Source organism: Gopherus evgoodei, chromosome 2 (assembly GCF_007399415.2).
Source record: "Gopherus evgoodei ecotype Sinaloan lineage chromosome 2, rGopEvg1_v1.p, whole genome shotgun sequence".
Classification (NCBI taxonomy): Eukaryota; Metazoa; Chordata; order Testudines; family Testudinidae; genus Gopherus; species Gopherus evgoodei.
This window is the reverse complement of record NC_044323.1, coordinates 176,252,910-176,274,183: the sequence shown is the minus strand read 5'-3', so window position 1 is coordinate 176,274,183 and position 21,274 is coordinate 176,252,910. Positions and strand designations below refer to the sequence as shown.

Genomic DNA, 21,274 nt, shown 5'->3' with positions numbered 1-21,274 from the left:
TTAAGATATACCAAGTCGTCAGCCTGGCTAGGTCTGCTTTATACCATTCAAGAGGCACAAAGCAGTGTTAACACGAGGGTGCATGCACAGTTAGGGATTTCTCTTGCATAGAGGCATTCTCTGAAATAGAGTTGACTGAAACCCTTCTCATGGCCCCCATTCTTGGGAACATGGTTGACAAAAAAGGGTTGTGGCAGGAGTACCATTTTGCACCAACAATCCCCAGATACCTGAATCTCTTTTTAGGGACCTATGCAATTAAGTGCCATTTAGAGCATGTTTCAGGCTCCTCTAATTGGCTTCTTGGCACTGCACTGGTGCCAGGGAGCTTGAGGATCAGGGGATTGCGAAGAAGGCTTACACCTACCTTTCTGATGCTCCCCATCAAGCTTCAGCAGGCACCAAATTATTGGGCCTGGGGATCTGGCTTGATCTGTCCTCTGCAACGTATAAACTGCTGAACCCAGGAAATTCTTATGAGATTTTCATTGCAACAGTGAGTCATTAAGACATAGGCTTGTTTTGATATTTATTTCTATGCTTCAGTGTTGAATATTCTTTTCTGTTCTCCCATGTAAGGAACTATCACTGCTGGAACGAGGCATGGATGACAAGACCTGATCTTCCCGTTGGTTTTGGAGGATGGCAAGTCGTAGATAGTACTCCTCAAGAAAACAGTGATGGTAATCCTGCTTGCAGTCTTTGTATTTTAGACTGAAGTCGGTGCCTGTGGAGAAGATTTGGAGATGTATTCCTCCTTCTCCCCCAATAGATGTAAAAGCACCAATTATCTCAGTGGGCATAGAATTTGGTCAGAGGAAAACAAGACACTCTGTGCCATAATTCAGCCATTCTTGTTGGGTTGGACAGTATGTACTTCATATAGTATTATGTGTTAACGACTCGCATTCCATACTCTGCAATACCAAAAGGTTTTGATGCAACCCATGTATAACCTTGACTTCTGTTAAGGGGGTGGGAGGGCTGCATACTGTTTCCCATTGAAAGCATGTTCAAAGCAGAATTTCTGTGCATACTGATAGGAATGATAAGAATTTTATAATGGAAATTATTTTGAAAAAATCACAGGTGAGACATGGAAAATTTTGATGAAACCACAAACGTTATTTAATCAGATTTCTAAAGTGCCCTCACCATAGTATTTAGGTGTTGGTCCTACATTTTGATACTGATTGTTATAGGCTGAGGCATATTTACATCCCCTTTCAGTAAAGGAATGGCCCCCGCCCTTCAGCCTCAGCAAGTGGCATAAGCAGAGCCCAGTGATGGCTTCAAGGGTGGGGAGAGACTGAGGTATTTTCCACAGCACAGCCAACCAAAAGTCAAAGGGCTCAAGGCAAAAAATGGAGAAGTCATGGGACTCCTGATTTCCATGAGTCCTGTGACCAGTTTGCAAGCCAACTTATAGCACAGTGGAGTGAGGGAAGGGAAAGGTGCCTGATCTAAAGAACATTGAATCCAGTGAAAGGACTCCAGTTACTTTCACTGGAGTTTGGACCCAGCCCCAGGAATGTTAAATGTATTTGTGATAACAGAACTGCCCTGTGGAAGAGTGAAAGGAGATGTAACAGTTTTAAACCAAGTATTTTGGGTGTATATAATATATGCCATAATGCTAATTTCCCTGTAAGCCTGTGGGACTCACCTCTGCAGTGCCTCCTGCTGGTCTCTCAGGGAATTAGCTCAACTTCCAGCCTGGAGCACCCTCTTCAGGCCAGTGATCTGCCTTCCCGCTGGCCCTGTGTCCCTCCCAGGACCCCGGTGCCCCTTCCTCTGGGTGCTGCCCCTCTGGCAGTAACCCCTTTCTCTCAGGGTCTCCCCTCCCTGGGGAACCACCACTCACTGTTCTCACCTTGCTTCAGTATAAGGCTACTGCCAGTCATCATTTAGCCCCGTGCCCTGGGGCAGATTGCAGTATTAGTCTACTCATCACTGGCAAGGTTGGATTTGGACCTGCTGCCTTGGCCTACCCCTGGGCTGTTCTCTGCAACCCCCAGTACCCGTTGGCCTTCTGCTAGGCTGCACTCTGGAGCTTTCCAGGCTGGAGCTCCCCAGCTCCTCTGCCTTTTCCCAGCCCTGCTCCACTCAGGTACTCTGCTCAGATCCCTGCAGCCAGGTCCCTCCCTCTCAGAAGCTAGCGGGAGTCTGCCGACCTCCTGGCTCCCAGCCTCTTATATAGGGCCAGTTGAGGCCTGATTAGGGCATGATCCAGTTGTGGCTACTTCCCACTCAGCCTGAGCTGTTTTCCCAACCTCTCCCATTTTTTAACCCTATCAGGGCTGGAGCAGGTAGCCACCTTGCTACAATCCCTCTGTAAACTCCTGTGGCTGCATTCTCTAGATGGTAGAGAAAAATGAAAATCCACTATTGCTGTTACATTTCCTAATTTCCTCCTCACTCCGTTCAAACATAGATCCTTAAAACAGCGGCAGTCAGATGTTTCCTAAGTTCACACTCTGACAGACTGAGCTCCTCCAGGCTTGTCAACTTTAACTCAAATCAACTCGTACTGAATGACATTTCCAGCACTTGAGGCTTATGCTAAACAGTGGAGCAAAAAGTGTGTCATTAAGGTGCCAACTGTTAGATAGCTTCAGATTTGGGACTGGATGGTTCACTGAGTTGGTAATAGAACATGGAGCCTTTCCCGTCTAGGTCAGTTGTGGCTATACGGTATTACCAACAGAGAGCTGTTCTGTGGCCTAGAGCATGGGAAATGAGTTGATGCTATCAGTCCAGTTCCTAGGAAACAGGGCTCTGTGTCATGAAACTGACATTAATTGACAGTTGCTAACAATCCCAGCAGAGAAGAAAAGACTGAATGACCTCTGAAGTAGTATCTGTGGCTGAGGATTGAAGCATGCTTGTGGGGCAATAAGGAAAACATGGAGCAACATGTCGGTGCTTTGTCAGGGGTTAACCAGCGGACAAAGTGCCTGATTCAGCACTTAATTACTCCAGTTTTGCACAGGTGTAACTCCACTGAAATCATGGTGAATAGGGGCCAAATTCTGTCAGTTCATCACTTTTCAGAAACCCCCAAATCACTTTAAAAAAGTAGATGAAAACATCACCATTTTCAAGTAAGAATCAGGGCCATGATCTTACCTTAGCTGAATTTAGTGCGCATGTCTGTGCATGCATGTGCACCTGTGGGCAAGCTGAGGTTAGAACATCAAAAAAACTAGAGTGGGGAATATTGCGGGGGAGGGGAGAAGTGTTGTAAAAGCTTTTTTTTCTTCGTTTTCTTTAAATAGGCTCAGACACTGAAGGCCTGATTCTGATACTCTTATCATACTGAGTAGTACTTCACTCTGCAAGTAGTCTCACTGCCAGCAGAGTTTGTAAGGGTAGCAGAATGAGGCCCTGAAAGTGGAAGGGAAGCAAAGTCTCCATTTTCATTAATAAACAGCTTTGTTGCTGCATCACACACCTAGCACATGAGTCAAAAGGCACCTGCAGTGCTGTGCTTGTACCAGGTGTAATATGCGATCTTTGCAGTACAGCTACCAGAGGAATATTATGCCTGCAGCAGAGGAGACAGGTTCTACTTAGTGTCATAAGCCTGACTATCTTTTTATTTCATGTATATTAGAATTGGAAAAGGTTCAGAAAATGGCAACAAAAATTATTAAGGGTATGGAACGGCTGCTGTAAGAGGAGAGATTAGTAAGACTGGGACTTTCCAGCTTGGAAAAGAGACGACTAAGGGGGGATATGATAGAGAGCTATAAAGTCATCACTAGTGTGGAGAAAGTAAATAAGGATGTGTTATTTACTCATAACACAAGAACTAGGGGGTCACCAAATGAAATTAAGAGGCAGCAGGTTTAAAACAAACAAAAGGAAGTATTTTTTTTCACATAACACACAGTCAGCCTGTGGAACTCCTTCTCAGAGGATGTTGTGAAGACCAAGACTATAATAGGGTTCAAAATAGAACTAGATAAGTTCATGGAGGATAGGTCCATCAATGGCTATTAGCCAGGATGGGAAGGGATGGTATCCATAGCCTCTGTTTGCCAGAAGCTGGGAATGGGCGACAGGGGATGGATCACTTGATGATTACCTGTTCTGTTCATTCCCTTTGGGGCACCTGGCATTGGCCACGGTCTATAGACAGGATACTGGGCTAGATGAACCGTTGGTCTGACCCAGTGTGGTTGTTTTTATGTTCTTATTTTAAGCTAATGGTTTTGACTACTTTTTTTTCCCAATCGAGCACATTCAAGGTATTAACTTTAACTAAAGTTAAAAAGAACAAATTCAACCTTTTATTTCTCTTCCCTCTCTCCTCTCAATTCAGGTATGTATAGATGTGGCCCTGCTTCCGTTCAAGCTATTAAACATGGTCATGTCTGCTTCCAGTTCGATGCTCCTTTTGTTTTTGCAGAGGTATGTACCTGAAAAAAATACTGTTTTGAGTGATTTAAATGGGACAGTAAGTCAGTCTCTAGGTATAATACATGGGCTGCAGTGTTATTTCCCATACAACCCATGTAAAATAGAAATATAGAATTATATTTAGATCAGTAGGTTTGCTATGACACTTGTGAATGATAAAATTCACCAATCACTGCTTGCCAAAGGAGTAATCAGAAGAAGTTGCTCCAGCTGAAATTATACCAGAGTTACCAGAGCAGCAGATAAAGTTAGTCACTGCTTTCCGTAACACAATCTGCATTAGCCCCTGCCTCTCATAAAGGACTGTAACAGCAGGCAGGCTCCCCAGCAGGCTCTGAAGCTCTGGGTGGTGTTGTAAACTCTTTGGACCAGGGCACATATCTTCCTGTATGTGTTGACAGCACCTAGCACAAAGTGGGACTCTACTAGAATGCAAAATAATTGTGCTCCTGCTGGGATGGTGGGGCCCCTCAACTCAGGAAAGTACCTTTACAGGCATCATGGAGACCAGACTTGCTGCCAGTACTTCTCAATCTTCAGAAATGTGTTATTAAATAGCTACTGATTATTCAAAAGGACACATTGGGCCAGATCCTCAGCAGGTGAAAATTGGCTCCAATTACTATACATGGAGCGGATTTACACTAGCTGAAGGTCTGCCCCTGCAACTGTGGTAGGAAAGCCACATGAGAATTGTATCTGGCAGCTAGTTTAAAGTATTACCAAATTATCATTAACACAAGCCCTTTTTGGAAGTGTTTTGGGCCCCAGTTCAGCAAGGTGTTTAAATACGTGCTTAATTTTAAACATGTATCTCCGACTGTTGAAATCAGCAGGACTTGATGATTGTGTCATTGAGTCAAGGGGAAGACATACTGGTTTTAAACCCAGCAGAAGATGTAATGCTTTGTTGTTTAATTTTATAGGTAAATAGTGATATTGTTTACTCAAAAGCAATGAAAGATGGAACCAGAGTGATTGAACACATTGATAAGACCCACATTGGGAAATTAATCTTGACCAAGGAAATCGGTCGTGATGGAACCAAGGACATTACTGAGCAGTACAAGTTCCAGGAAGGTAACTTACTGCACATGGCAAAACAAAGTATTGTATATACAGACGTAGATTTTTCTTAAATAGGTCTCATGTAGTTGATATGTAAACCTCTAGCAAGGTGGCTTCTCACACAGCTTTCTCCAAGTGATGTGAAAAACATTGTGCATCTTAATTCCACGTCAAACACATTACAAATCTCCTTAGGCTGTCACTCAAAAACACCGTGGACAGGAGTTGATAAATCTGAAAACAGAGGGAAACCATAGATGAATTTACTTAATTCAAAAGGAATTTATGCTTTTAATACAATAGGTGAGACTTTGTGGCAAAGATCACTCATATTCTGTACTCAAATGCTTTAAACATGAAGTCTGGACATTCAGTTGGTGTAAACTGGCCTGGCTCTACTGTCAGTGGAGCTGGCCCGATTTATGCCACCTAGATCTGTCCTGGGTCATTAAGGCCAATCCATTCAGAGATTGTGAGGATCTTCTTATGCTTAACTCTACCCCTTGAAGTTTCACCATTCTGAGGTATGCACTTCAATAAAGACATTTCATATCATGTCTGTCCCAGTTTGCGATAATCATTCCATACATTTGCCTCTGATGTAAACGTGTGGTGTTGCCAAAGACAACGTGGGCCACTTAGTTATTCCCTACATTGAATACAGACAATCCTCTCACCTGGAGACTAACAGTATCTGAAGTACATTTATGTGTTTACTGAAGGACCAGAGTCAAAACAGTTAATAAAAAAATATTTATTCCATGAAGAATTATAGTCATATTTTCCCAAAATGCAGTTAACATTCTTACGTAGGCTAAAAGGTTTGCTGGGCCTTCTGTCCTGACTACTGTTAGCAAGAGGTTAGGTCTAAGCAGGACTCTGTCATCGTAACGTTTTGTGGAATGCCTTTTTGTGGGAGAGGAGAAAGGCATGTTGCATACGTGCTGTTCAGCTCTGCCATGTTCCTGTTAATTTCTGACATGACGCAAACTACATGAATGTAATGTAAATTAGATAGTAAACTCTTCAGGGCAGGGATTGTGTCTTCCTGTGTGTTTATACAGTGGTGAGCACAATGGGGTCCTGATCCTGATTGAAACCTTTGGGCAGTATTACAAGACAACTAATTATTAAAGTCTCTTTTAACAGAGTACTGACAAACATACACAGTCATGCTTCATTAATTATTGTGCAGATGAGACCCAGCGGAACTCATACGCAATCCAAGTGCCAGTTCCTCAGTCTGATTCCACTGTGCACAGTTAAAAAATAAATAAATAAATAAAACACACCATTAATATGGACAATGTGTGTGTGTCTGGAAGAGGAGATTTTACAAGTGGTTTTTCATCATCCACTTCAGAAGTGTGACAGGGTAGTGTGACCCTTAAGAGTAGGGGTGACTAGAGGTTAGCATGTCCTAGGTCTCATGGCAGGGTCCTTTAAAATTTTGAGAGGTTTTGAAGTATGCAGAGCCCTAGGAAATAAAAAGTATTGGTGGAGAGGAAGTGATCCCAGAAATAAGCAGCATGTGGGAGAAAATCAGTTACTATTTCTTTAAGGGCCTGCAAACAGGAATTTTGCAGAGTGGGTGAGGCAAGGCTCTTCTCTAACCCCAACCCAACCAATTGAGGTGAGCTGAGACAAGGGGACTAGCTAATTTTTCATCATCCGCTACAGAAGGTCTGACACATGTTGGGTGACAGTAATTCCTTATGGGCTTCCTCCACATCAAATACAGTGTCTTGGTAAGTGCGTCTTTTTTTAACAGAAAAGGGATGAGTGTCACACAGCCCTGCTACCCTGAGACTGTTTCCAATGCTAACAATTAAGTCCACAGGGCTGTGACACGTATCTAGAATCAGATATACTCAAAAGCTGGTAGTGTTCTTCCGTCTTCTCTACTAATTTACTTTAGCAACACTCTCCCATTCATTTGTGATATTAGGGAAGCAGAGAAAGCAAAATAACATTTTAATCCAAAGTAAGATGCTCTACCCAGGACTGCATGGTTTGGAGTACAGAGATTTTTCTTTCTAAGTCCCACTGATCAATTGAGTTTAGGTTAATGATGAACCACAGTAATTATTATCTGACTATTGCTTCAAGTATTCACTACTTATTCTTCACTAGTCACACAGTGTGATTGATCACTGACGTCATATAGTAGCATTTCTGCGCCATGACTGGATGATTCCCAGTCCACAAGCTATTAGCATGGCTCAATGAACTCTTCAGCACAAATATTCAAGCAACTGCAGATGTGCATAAGTATTTGAAACATCCTGTCTTTCTGTGAACAAAAAATTCACAGAAAACAAATAAGGCAAATATCATTGAATTAAATTTGGCTATTTTTATTTTTAAAAATTGCAAGTGATTTTTTGTTTTTATTTGCAGTATTTGCCAATCTCTGACTGGTACAATAGTTGGAAGTCTCAGCAAAGGGGCCAGGAACTGAATGGACATGGAGACTGAACTACCCTCTTACTCATAAATGTGGTCTCTTTAGTACATTAGCTGGCCAGTTTGGTGGGGAAGCATGCATTACCCCTGCCACTGCTCAGATTGTCCTCTACCTAGCTCCAGGTCTCCAGAAACCTAAGGGCCAGATCCTGAGATCATTACAGTTAAGGGGAGTCTTTTCATTGACTAATGAGCTGTAGATCTGGCCCATGATCTAGTAGTTTTTTATAAGAACTGAAGTAATTTAAAAAGAGAAATAATTTCAAAATATTTGTAAAAGATTTTGGGGGATGTTTGTTACTGCCATACAGAAAACACCAATCTGGACCCCGGAAAAGTGGCATCATTATGAACCGGGTAATTAGGTCCTGTTGTTTCAGGTTTTTTTAACATAATTTCCATCCTGTCCTAGGCACAGAAGAAGAGAGATTGGCCCTTGAGACAGCTCTGATGTATGGCATTAAAAAGCAGGCTACCCAGGATACTATGGAGCAGGCAGGGACCGATGTCGACATGGACTTTCAAGTGGAAAATGCAACACTCGGCAGTGACTTCAAAGTCACTGTAACTTTCAGAAACAACAGCCACAACCATTATACTGCAACAGCCTATCTGTCTGGCAATATTGTGTTTTATACGGGTGTCACGAAGAATGAATTCAAGAGCCATACTTTTGATGTGACACTGGAACCCTTGGCATGTAAGATGGGGAAAACTTTAAGTCTCAGCCTTTTGTTTGCTTTCTTATCTGCGTGTACTGACACCCGTGAAGCTCCCTCCAGTGATAGGCCCAAATTACATAACCATGGCTAGGGCCCTGGAATGGGAGTCAGGAAACCTGGGTTCTATTCCTCAGTCTACTGTGTATTTGCCTGTGACCATCCCCAATATGTGAAATTGGGATGATAATGCTTATCCACGTTCAAAAAGAACTTTGAGTTCTACAGAATGAAAGTGCTGAATTATTAAATAAGTGATAAGGATTGTTATTATTTAATGAGAAAGAGAGAGCATGGGCCCAGGTGTTAAGCTGTAAACTGTCATTTTCACATCTTTGACCATCTTGTAATTTATCTGAAAGGAAAGGGAAAACTCTGGTTCTCCGGGTGGAGGTTACAATGACAAAATAAAAGCAAAGTCTTTCCCTTATCTGAGAGAGCCCTACAAGAGAAGGGAGTAGAGTGGCACCGGGTGCACATCTGGCACAGGAGCTATCGTGCAGTTAGAGCATAAGATGGTTCAGGAGAGGCTATGAGAATACAGTATTAGGTGCATATTTCTGGCAATCTAAAAAGGAACAGCATACATCCCTAGCTAGTATGTGCTGCTAACCACAGCATATGCGCTAGCCAGCTGACAGCACACTCCCTATCTGAGATACCGTGCACCCTGTGGAGCATGCTGTGATGGTGGTACCCACTTTCTAGCCCTCTCTGGACTGTTAGGGAGAGATACTGCCCTGTTGTTTGCCTGGGATAAAAAGTTCCCTCATCAATTCTGCACATCTTAGGGCAGGATTTTTCCCTACAACTGTAAATTTCTATTTTGAGCTTGTAAATCTCCATAAAATAATCATCCACTTAATGAGAAATTACAGATGGACCCTAATCAAAACTTTAGCTCCAGTCTCATATGATGAGACAATAGCTGTTTGTTGGTTGTTTCTGACTCATCTAATTCATTTGTGAGTACTCAGTAACTGTTAATGTACTTGCTCTCTGCTGCATCGACTTGTTCCAACCGATTTTATTATAACAAGCAATTTTTAAGTGCTCTGAATCAATTATTAAATGTCGCCTGTAAAGTTGTCAAACTTTATAAAAAATATGTGGCTAGCCATTAAAGTAAATCAATTTCAATTCTCGGCTAAACTCTCATTTGCAATCCCATTGCATCCCTATAACTGAGATAATTTAGATGTTCGGTAGAGATGTGCAAATATCTCAGCACTCCCTCTCTTTTCCAAGCTAAACTGCACAGGTCAGATTCAGCCCTGTGCTGAAGTTCTATGTAAGTCACCCTGACTCCACTTAACAAAGAGTTTAAATGATGCAGTGGTACTTGTTTGAAATCCTCTGCACTAAGGTGAATTTACTAGGATACGTTTATAGCCACAATGATAATTTTTGCTAAGCTTTGGCATGGTATATGGAATGTTTTCATAAATTCCAAACTCTAATGACTGATGATGATTAGTGAATATAGACTGGGCCTCCATCTAGAATAAGCTAGCATACCAGGGGGAAATTGCTAGGGTTGCCAACAGTCCCTTATTATAAGGGACATACCTTATTTTTTCACCGCTGTATGACAAGATTGGGAGTTGCTGAGTGTTGCAAAAAGCAGCAAGAAATAGCCCTGGCAAATGTAGGTGAGTACAGCTGCTTACTACTATTATTAATAATAATAATAATTAGTAATATCAGGAAGATGGGTGGGGTGAGGGTGCTAAGAAAACAGTCCCTTATTTTTTAAACACAATGTTGGCAACCCTCAGAATCACCTTAACGTATTTTGAGGAATGTGAGCAGAATTTGTAGGTTTAGTGACATAGCAAGAAGTAAGAGAGTGTGTGTGTGTGTGTGTGTGTGTGTGTATTTTGAAGGTAATAGAATATCACTATATGATCAAAATATGTCAAAGGCATTCTTTCTAGACTGCACTGCTGAAAGGAGCAAAATAAGTTTTCAAACAGAAACCAGGTGCGTGATTTTCAGAATAATGATTAAAGGAACTGTGGGGGTTGGAAACATCTTTGAGGATTTGAATAGCTTAAACCTGCCAGTGCCTTCAAAGGTGCTGCTGCTTCCACTAGTTATATTTAGCTTTCTCTGTGTTTTTGAAAGGCAGTTCAGTTTTGTGTCTCCTTTGGATTTCCCGGGCACAGTAAGTTGTACTGGCATCTTACCAGAAATGAGATTCCATTTTTCTTTTTTCTCTGTGATTAAATTTAATCTGAAATTTTTCTTTTTTTCTCCATTGTAAATTAAATTTCACGTATAGTACAACAAATATTTTTTGCACAGATAAAAAACACCTAGTCTTGATTATAATTACATATTTGAGATATGATGGGAAATTCATTTACAGGAGATGGGACCACACCAAAAAAATTCCAGGCTGGCTTGGTGAATCTAGTTCAGGTGGTCATCCTGGGAATAGCTTTGAAGCCCACTCTAGGGACCCATTTTGATGTAGGTGGAACAAGAGTGGAAAGAGGTGAATATGATTTACCCAGTTTGAATTCAATGTCATGGGTGTTTATACAGTGCCAAGCACACTGGGGGCCTAGTCCAGCATGACTCTGAGGCTCTTAGGTGCTACGATAATACAAATGAATAATAAGCGGGTGGAAAACCTTGATACTTTTTAATAACGTTTGAAAAACAAGACTGGAGTTTGCCCAGGCAAGGAATCAGGATCTATAGTGACTGATTGCCTAGGTGATCTATGTGAGCTTCTGCCTGTTGAATCCTAACACCCTTGCTGGACTGGAAGTTGCTGTTCAATACCGTTAAAATCAATGATTCCCTGCATCTTAACATTCCAACCCAGGAAGTTGTTCCTTTAAATAATTGTCATCCAGGACCAGAGTGAAAGCTCTTAAGGGAGAGAGAGAGTGCTGAGAGATTCCTGCTGCAGATAGCGTTGATGTAGGTCAACAGCTGGCATCAGCAATGGGCTCTGCGCTGAGGAACAGGAAACCTTGCCAGTAGCACTGTGCGCATTCACACCTCCAATTGGTTGCTGTTCCGCCTGCATGGGTACCCTCAAAAAGAAGTGGAAGTGGCACAGGAACGAAGTAGAGAAGTAAACATTTAGAGGGAGATTCACCAAGGGCATTTCAGCACCTCACTCTCCCATTAAAAGCCCATGAGAGTTATTTATTACATCTTGTTTGTATTATGGTAGTGCCTCTGAGCCCCAGTCAAGGATCAGGGCTCCATTATGCTGGGCACTGGACAGACGCTGGACAGACATGTAACAAAGAAGATAGTCCCTATCCCAGAGAACTCAATCTTAAATGACAGGTGTTGCACAAGGTGAGGACAAAAGGAACAGATGTGGGAAAGGGAGGTAACACACAATGAAAGTTTTAGCAGAAAATGAGGGGTCGCAGCTTTTGTCTGACCACCTAATTCCCATGTGTGCCTTTGACAGTCTCTTCAGTGGGGGGCAAATCTGTACTGTGTCTGCAGGGCATCAGCAGGACAAAAGTAATAATAGGTAACTATACTGCTTTCAAGCTTCAGTTTTATTATGTGTGTTTGTTTTTTCTCCCATCAGCTAAAATTTCTGAGGTCTTAATCAAATCGGTGGAGTACATGAGTCAGCTGCTGGAACAGGCCTCTTTGCATTTCTTCGTCACAGCACGTCTCAATGAAACGAAAAAGATTCTGGCCAAGCAGAAGACCTCTGTATTGCAAATCCCCAAGCTGCACATCAAGGTCAGTTTCAGAACGCAACAAAGGAAACTGGCAACTATCCTGAGTTCAGGATACATTCTGCATCACTGTCACACTGACCTCTATTATGTATATCTATGGGTTGGGCCAGCGCTTAGGTGGCTAACCTGGGGGTCTTTTTCCAAACAAATTTTAGAAGCTAATATTATAAACAGCTTAAAACAGGGTCAGATATAAAAATAAGTAGAGTTGATTGCATCACATCTAATTCGGTTGCCTCATGCATCCCACTCAGACCCTGTTTTCAGTTGCTTATAAATTTCATTTTGGCTGAAATTTTCCATGTTGGTGTGTGCCTGAGGCTGAATTTATTTGTTGGTTGTTTTTTTTTGAAAGGCTCAGCAAAAATGAAGAAAATATATTTTGCACATGTTAAACAGTCTTACAACTGTTTTGTTAAGGTCTATCACCTCCCTACTTTGGAGGAGAGACTTGAAATTTGGTAAGGACATCACCTTGATGTCAGGTATGGGCCTTTTGCCATCCCCAGGAAAATTCACCCAAGAAGGCCAAGTTATGAGCCTCTGAAAAATCTCAGTTTGTGCATGTTCAGATAGACTTGGTTGTTAGTTTGGCAGCTAAATTCTCCTGAATTCAGCTGCACTGAACATGTTCCAGCAGAAGTGAGCAGGACTTTCCCTCTTATTACTTGGGTAGGAGGAGCAGCAAACTAGGAAATGGTGGGGGCACAGGCAAGATGGGTTTATATAACTATCCTTCCAAATGTGAATAGATACAAAACAATCTTCCTGACCCTGCAGACAGACTGAAGCAATAGCTATGAACTACCCCATATCATCTCAAAGGGAGGGTCAGCTCTGAAGTGTAATGGAGGTAGCTCAAATGGCAGCATTGTTTAAGAGTCTTTATTTCTTAAAATAAACATACAAAAATTCTGAGGTCCTACAATCATAGTTATATCCATGTGAAACAGCAGATAAGCTACAAAAAAGGTGAGAAAGTAGAACAGATATTGTAGACTCAAAATACTGAGACGTTTGCAGAAAAACTCTCATGAAATACAGAAGTGTCACTATGGTCTGATTAAAGAATGTAAATGATTATCAGTATTCTCTTCAGACAGGGGAGGTTCTGTTTTACAGAGCATCTTCAGTAGCCAAATTTAAAAATGTATAATCCTGTACCTTCAGTATTCAGACAGAACCTCCAACACAAAATCCCCAGATTAAGCTCTAAAATAGCTTATCCACCCTTCTCTCTTGTGATGAGAGAATAGTTAATGAAAGTGATAGGTTTTTGCTCAATAACCATGTATTCTATAAACGATAAAAGCTTAAGGTGACCTGCAAAGGGTAAAAAAACAAAATTGTGTTTTGTGCCCTATTCGCTGCTTTGTGATGTACAAAGGTGGCCTGCTTTTTTGTTTTTTTCTTTCAAGTGCATGTAAGAGAGAAGTGGTAGGGGTATCTGCTCAATTTTAATTTTAGAAATGTGAGAAATGCAAGTCTCATCTTCCCGAACTTTCTTGGGAGCCTTCAATATGTGACTTGGATGACTACGAAATCCTTAAGTAAGTGAAAAGGGTGAAAAATCCTATTCCTCATATGTCTTCATATATACATCTTGATCTTTCTATGTCTGGCTAAAAAATCATTGGAATTATAATGGTTTCTTTCAAATTTAGCTTGAAGCCAGGTCACAATAATAAGGCCTGGTCTACAATGGGGGAGGAATCAATCTAAGATACGCAACTTCAGCTACGAGAATAGTGTAGCTGAAGTCGATGTATCTTAGATCGACTTAGAATCACTTACTTCGCATCCTCACGGCACGGGATCGATGGCCACCGCTCCCCCGTTGACTCTGCTTCCACCTCTCGCCGTGGTGGAGTTCCGGAGTCAACGACAGAGCAATCGGGGATCGATTTATCTATGTCTACACTAGACACGATGAAACAATCCCCGATAGATCAATCACTACCCGCTGATCCGGCAGGTAGTGTAGACGTACCCTTAGTGTGCTATGATGAAATTATGCTCTCAGTCACATCTGTGTAAACCCAGAATAACTCAACTCTTATGGAGTTAACTCACGTGATCAAGAGCACTTAAATAAATTAGGTTCCCAACTCCCATTGATTTCAATGGGAGTTCAGTGGCCAACCTACATAGGCACTTTTGGAAATCCTACTACGTGTCTGCCTGCAACTTTAGGCACTTTTGACATTTTGGTCCTAAATGCCTTATCCTATGCCACTGAAGTCAGTGGGAGTCTTACATTTTACTGTTTCAGGGTGGAGGTGATCAAGCCCTAAGTGAGGATACCAGGATTTGGCCCATAGCAATCTCTTAGGATTTGGCTACACTTGCAGATGTAAAGCGCTGGGAGTTAAACCAGCCTTTGGAGACCACAGCAGAGAAAATGCTGCCATGTGTTTACACTGTCAGCTGCAAGCACACTGGTGTAGCCACATTAGCAGCTCTTGCAGCCCCACAAAGAGCAGTGCATTGTGGTAGTTATCCCAGTGTGCAAGTGGTTGCAGCTTGCTTTTCAAATGAGGTGGGGCGGAGTGAGACAGGGAGCATGTTGTGTGTATGTGGGGGGAGAGAGAGTGGGTTTAGGGGGGGCTGAGAGCATGTCAGCATGCTGTCTTGTAAGTTAAGACAGCAGCAGACCCCCCTCCTCTCCACCTCTCTCTCACACACACACTCACAGCAGCAGCATTCTACAGTAATGGTTTGCTTTGTCCCAGAGCAGATAAGCATGCCGGCTGTCAGAAACTGAGCTTTGAAAGGGGATATACCTGCAGTCAAGTTCAAAACAATGACAAGAGTGGCCACTTGACTTCAGGGAATTATGGGACGTTTCTGGAGGCCAATCACAGCACAGTAATGCAACACATTGTCTACACTGACACCCAGGCATTTCAGCCAGGGCGCAGCAAGCTTTATGCTTCTTGTGGAGGTGGATTACCAGGAGCAGTCCAGCTGCAGAGTCCTGGTACTCTATATGCCTTGCCAGTGTGTATGCCTCAGGAGTTAGGGCACTCGGGGCTGATTTAATGTGCTCTCACTTGCAAGTATTGCCAAGTCCTTAGACTATTAGACTATTAGAAGTAATATTAAAACAAAGTACTACTGACTAGAATTGGTCAGAGAAGAGGTTTTTATCCCCAGTGGAAAACTTTCGAGGTGTTGTCCACCCGCCACCCCCACCCCCAGCAAGTATTGATTTGGGGGTAGGGAGGGTAGCCAGAGTTTTTACTTTAAGGACTTTTGTTTTTTCATTGAAAACAATTTTGGGTGGGAGGAGAGGAGGACTCCATGAAAACTTTTCAGTACCACTGACATCAATTTGAAGATGTCAGAGGGTCTTTTTAGAATCATAGAATATTAGGGTTGGAAGAGACCTCAGGAGGTCATCTAGTCCAATGCCCTGCTCAAAGCAGGACTAACCCCAACTAAATCATCCCAGACAGAGCTTTGTCAAGCTGGATCTTAAAAACCTGTAAGGATGGAGATTCCACCACCACCCTAGGTAACCCATTCCAGTGCTTCACCACCCTCCTAGTGAAATAGTTTTTCCTAGACTACCCCCACTGCAACTTGAGACCACTGGTCCTTGTTCTGTCATCTGCCACCACTGAGAACAGCCTAGCTCCATTCTCTTTGGAACCCCCCTTCAGGTAGTTAAAGGCTGCTATCAAATTCTCCTTCACTCTTCTCTTCTGCAGACTAAATAACCCTTGTTCCCTCAGCCTCTTCTTGTAAGTCATGTGCCCCAGCTCCGTAATCATTTTTGTTGCCTTCCACTGGACTCTCTCCAATTTGTCCACATCCCTTCTGTGGTGGGATGTGGTGGGGGGACCAAAACTGGACACAATATTCCAGCTGTGGCCTCACCAGTGCCGAATAGAGGGGAATAATCACTATATTTGCTTTTTTCCAATCATCCGGGACCACCTCTGATTCCCACAAATTTTCAAAGATAATGGCCAATGGCTCTGCAATCACATCAGCCAACTCCCTCAGCAACCTCGGATGCGTTAGATCCAGACCCATGGACTTGTGCATGTTCAGCTTTTCTAAATAGTCCTTAACCTGTTCTTTCATCACTGAGGGCTACTCATCTCCTCCCCATACTGTGTTGCCCAGTGCAGCAGTCTGGGAGCCGACCTTGTCTGTGAAGACCGAGGCAAAAAAGCATTGAGTACTTCAGCTTTTTCCACATCATCTGTCATTTAGGTTGCCTCCTCCATTCAGTAAGGGCCCCACACTTTCCCTGACCTTCTTTTTGTTGCTAACATACCTGTAGAAACCCTTCTTGGTACCCTTCACATCCCTTGCTAACTGCAACTCCAATTGTGCCTTGGCCTTCCTGATTATACCCTGCATGCTCCAGCAATATTTTTATACTCCTCCCTTCCTAGTCATCTGTCCAAATTTCCATTTCTTGTAAGCTTCCTTTTTGAGTTTAAGCTCACCAAAGATTTCACTGTTAAGCCAAGCTGGTTGCCTGCCATATTTGCTATTCTTTCTGCACATTGGGATGGTTTGTTCCTGCAACCTCAATAGGGCTTCTTTAACATACAGCCAGCTCTCCTGGACTCCTTTCCCCCTCATATTAGCCTCCCAGGAGATCCTGCCCATCAGTTCCCTAAGAGAGTTTGTCTGCTTTTCTGAAATCCAGGGTCCATATTTTCTATCCTCCTTTCTTCCTTTTGTCAGGATCCTGAACTCAACCATCTCATGGTCACTGCTGCCCAGGTTGCCACCTACTTCTACTTCCCCTAGCAATTCTTCCCTGTTTATAAGCAGCAGGTCAAGAGGAGCACAGCCCCTAGTTGGTTCCTCCAGCACTTCTACCAGGACGTTGTCCCCAACACTCTCCAAAAACTTCTTGGATTGTCTGTGCACTGCTGTATTGTTCTCCCAGAAGATGTCAGGGTGATTGAAGTCCCCCATTAGAACTAGGGCTTGTGATCTGAAAACTTCAGTTCGTTGTTCAAAGAAAGTCTCATCCACCTCATCCTTCTGATCTGGTGGTCTATAGCGCATGCCCACCACGACATCACCCTTGTTGCTCTCGCCTCTAAACTTAACCCAAAGACTCTCAACAGGCTTTTCTCCAGTTTCATACTGGAGCTCTGAGTAGTCATACCACTCTCTTACATACAATGCAACTCCCCCACCTTTCCTCCCATACCTGTCCTTTCTGAACAGTTTATACCAATCCATGACAGTGCTCCAGTCATGTGAACTGCCCCACCAAGTTTCTGATATTCCAATCACATCATGGTTCCTTGATAGTGCCAGGACTTTTTGACTGGACTGTCACAGATGTGGCTATTAATGCTATCATTACACATCAGCCATGTGGTATTATACTGGCCAAAGAGTTTTACCTCATCTGTGCTGCATCCATTTCCAGTTCTTATATACAGGGGGTTTTGAGAACAGCCAAATAGAAAGTTTATATACAGAGAACAGACTGAGCTGGAATTCCCTCCAGAGCATTAAAGATGAGTGCAAAAGAATGGAAAGCTGTGCACAAGACTTTAGAGGATCCTGAGTGGCACAAACCAGTGCTCCTAATTTTATCGTACGGAAAACGAAAAAATATTTTAGTAGTGCATTCTGGAGTGCTTAATCACCACAGTGATAAAAGGGACTAGATAAACAACACCAGGAGCATTTTCTTCCCAGGAGCACCTTCTTTCTCCTGGGAACACCTCCTGCACCGGGAGCTGGGACAGAGAGAGGAAGTGGGCTTGGAGTAGGCTCCACCACCCCAGCTCTACATTTTTGGTGGATTCCTCAGGAAGCTGCTTAAGCCAGCTTTGTTGCTGCTTTGTGCTGCTCAGACCCAAGAATTCGACCTAAAGGTTGTAAAGCCCCTTTTCTAGATCCAAGTTCCACCCCACTCTGCTGGCTGGTCTTACAGCCACAAGTTTGCATATTCCAACAAAGCTTTCTACTTCTTTTTTTAAGTCAACTAAGAAAAGGAAGACCCTGCACATACACCAACCATGATAGTGCAAGGGGCTGTGCACAACTTCACGCATTGCCTGAAAAAAGCAGAGTTGTTAAACAAGATCCCACTCTTCATCCTCTATCATTCACTAACCCTGTGATTTGGAGTGCTGAGCACCCCAACAAGGTGCTGAGCATCTTCCTCTCTTACTGAAGTGCATGGAAGGTGGGGACACACTTTGTCTCCCAACTGTGATGTAATCAGAGGTCCCCCTACCAGGCCAGAATTAAGAAGATCCTCAGAAGTGACAAGGCAGAAAAGGCTGTTTCAGTCTGGAAGCCAGTATGCCAGGGACAGAGGTAGTGGGCATAGTGTAAGAATAGCAATAGAATAGAATGAGATCTACAAGGTTTCTTTCTGTCCTCTACCTCAATATAAAATCCTCTTTGTATTCATAATAATCAAGGCCCCGACTTATCTATCATACATAAAAAGTCTGTCTCTAAGGGTATGTCTACACCATGAAATTAGGTCAATTTTACAGAAGTTGATTTTTAGAAACCGATTTTATACAGTCAATTGTGTGTGTCCTCACTAAGGCATTAAGTCGGCGGAGTGCATCCTCACTACCATGGCTAGCATTGACTTACAGAGCGGTGCACTGTGGGTAGCTATCCCACAGTTCCCACAGTCTCTGCTACCCACTGGAATTCTGGGTTAAACTCCCAATGCCTGGTGGGGCAAAAACATTGTCACGGGTGGTTCTGGGTACATGTCATCAGGCCCCCTCCCTCCCTCCCTCCGTGAAAGCAACAGCAGACTATTGTTTCCTGGGTTACCTGTGCAGATGCCATACCATGGCAAGCATGGAGCCCGCTCAGCTCACTGTCACCGTACGTCTCCTGGGTGCTGCTGGCAGATGCGGTACAGCATTGCTACTCAGCAGCAGCTCCTTGCCTTCGTGGCAGATAGTGCAGTAGGACTGGTAGCCATTGTATGTCTCCTGGGTGCTCCTGGCAGACCTCGGTGAGGTCGATCAGGGGTGCCTAGACAGATATGGCTATCCTCCTCCTAGAGCACTGAATAGGAGCCAGAGAGTCCAGGTCATTCTCTTCTTTAAGTTTCATCTCATGGAGATTCAGTCCTGCCTGGAATATCATGCGAGCTGGAGGCTTCTGCCTCAGGCTACTCTCACAGCCGGCAGCACCATACGGTTGCACCTACCCCAGCCTACCCCTTGCTCCCATGGCTCATGAAGCCTGGACAGTAGTAAGGAGCAGTTCAACTATAGGCTGAGCAAGTGCAGAATGGTGGTAGAATGTGCCTTTGAATGTTTAAAAGCTCGCTGGCAATGTTTGCTGATTAGGTCAGACCTCAGCGCAACCAAGATTCCCATTGTTATTGCTGCTTGCTGCATGCTCCATAATATCTGTGAGAGTAAGGGGGAGACGTTTATGGTGGGGTGGGAGGTTGAAGCAAATCGCCTGGTGTCCGATTTTGAGCAGCCAGACACCAGGGCAATTAAAAGAGCACAGCAAGGTGCGCTGCACATCAGAGAGGCTTTGAAAACCAGTTTCATGACTGGCCAGGCTTCGGTGTGACAGTTGTATGTATTTCTCTTTGATGCAAACCCCACCCCCTTTGTTGATTTTAATTCCCTGTAAGCCAACCACCCTCCCCCCTTTGAAATAAAGTAACTATTGTTTTGAAACCATGCATTCTTTATTAACTAAAAAAAATGAGATAATGGACATGATAGCCCAGGTGGGGTAGGAGAGGAGGGAAGGACAAGGCCACATTGCTTATTGTAGCCACACTAAAAATCAAACTGTTTGAATGACAGCCTTCTGTTGCTTTGGTCATCCTCTGGAGTGGAGTGGCTGGGTGCCTGGAGCCTCCTCACCCCCCTGCGTTCTTGGGCATCTGGGTGAGGAGGCTATAGAACATGTGGATGAGGGTAGGCAGTTATACAGTGGATGCAGCAGGGGTCTGTGCTCTTGTTGGATTTCCTGCAGCTCCAACAGATGTTTCATCATGTCTGTTTGCTCCCTCATTAGCCTTAGCATCGTGTCCTACCTCCGCTCTTCGCATGCACTTAATTCTTTCCTGGCCTCTGCCACTGAATGCCTCCATGCATTACGCTGTGCCCTATCAGTGCGGGTGGACAGCATGAGCTTGGAAAACATGTCACCGTGAGTGCATTTGTCTCACCTTCTAATCTGTGATAACCAGGGATGGAGATGATAGGGGGGAGTGTAGAAACATTCTACACTCTATGATTCTGGGGGGACTGCATGGTCACCTGTGCTGCTAAGTGCTGCTGAGCTTGTCACGCTGACCAAACAGGAAATGAAATTCAAAAGTTCCCGTGGCTTTTCCTGTGTACCTGGCTAGTGCATTGGAGTTCAAAGTGCTGTCCAGAGCGGTAACAATGGAGCACTCTGGGGTAGCTCCCGGAGGCTAATACCATCGATTTGCATCCATACTACCCCAAATTTAACCCAGCAAGGTCGATTTTTAGCGCTAATCTCCTCACCGGGCAGAAGTACAGAAGTCGATTTTATGAGTCCTTTAAGTCAACGGAATGGGGTTGGTTGTGTGGACGCATTCATTTAAAATTGACCTAACACAGCTAAATTCAACCTAACCCCATAGTGTAGACCAGGGCTAATAGTGCTTTAATAGATATGTGTGCATTACTCCACTTTAATTGTATAGCAGGTCCTTCTGTGGTTCCGTTATCCTCACTAGCATACATGTTATGAAATCTTCTCGGACAGATTGTGTGCAGAAATGAGGTGAAGCTTGGCGCTTTCTCTCTCTCTCTCTCTCTCTCTCTCTCTCTCTCTCTCTCTCTTTTTCCACTTCAGCTTACTTCAGTCTCTGAATACTGCATCGTTCACAGTGGGAAAACC

At 43.5% G+C, this 21,274-nt stretch overlaps 1 protein-coding gene across 1 annotated transcript in view; it reads left to right on the top strand.

Moving 5' to 3' along the window:
• F13A1 (coagulation factor XIII A chain) overlaps nucleotides 1–21,274 on the top strand; it is an 89,541-nt gene that overhangs the window by 60,377 nt on the left and 7,890 nt on the right. Inside the window, exons 9-13 of the mRNA XM_030552345.1 lie at nucleotides 580–683; nucleotides 4,328–4,416; nucleotides 5,352–5,505; nucleotides 8,372–8,659; nucleotides 12,247–12,407. Of these exons, the coding sequence (XP_030408205.1) occupies nucleotides 580–683; nucleotides 4,328–4,416; nucleotides 5,352–5,505; nucleotides 8,372–8,659; nucleotides 12,247–12,407 (796 nt within the window). The remainder of the gene's footprint in view (nucleotides 1–579; nucleotides 684–4,327; nucleotides 4,417–5,351; nucleotides 5,506–8,371; nucleotides 8,660–12,246; nucleotides 12,408–21,274) is intronic.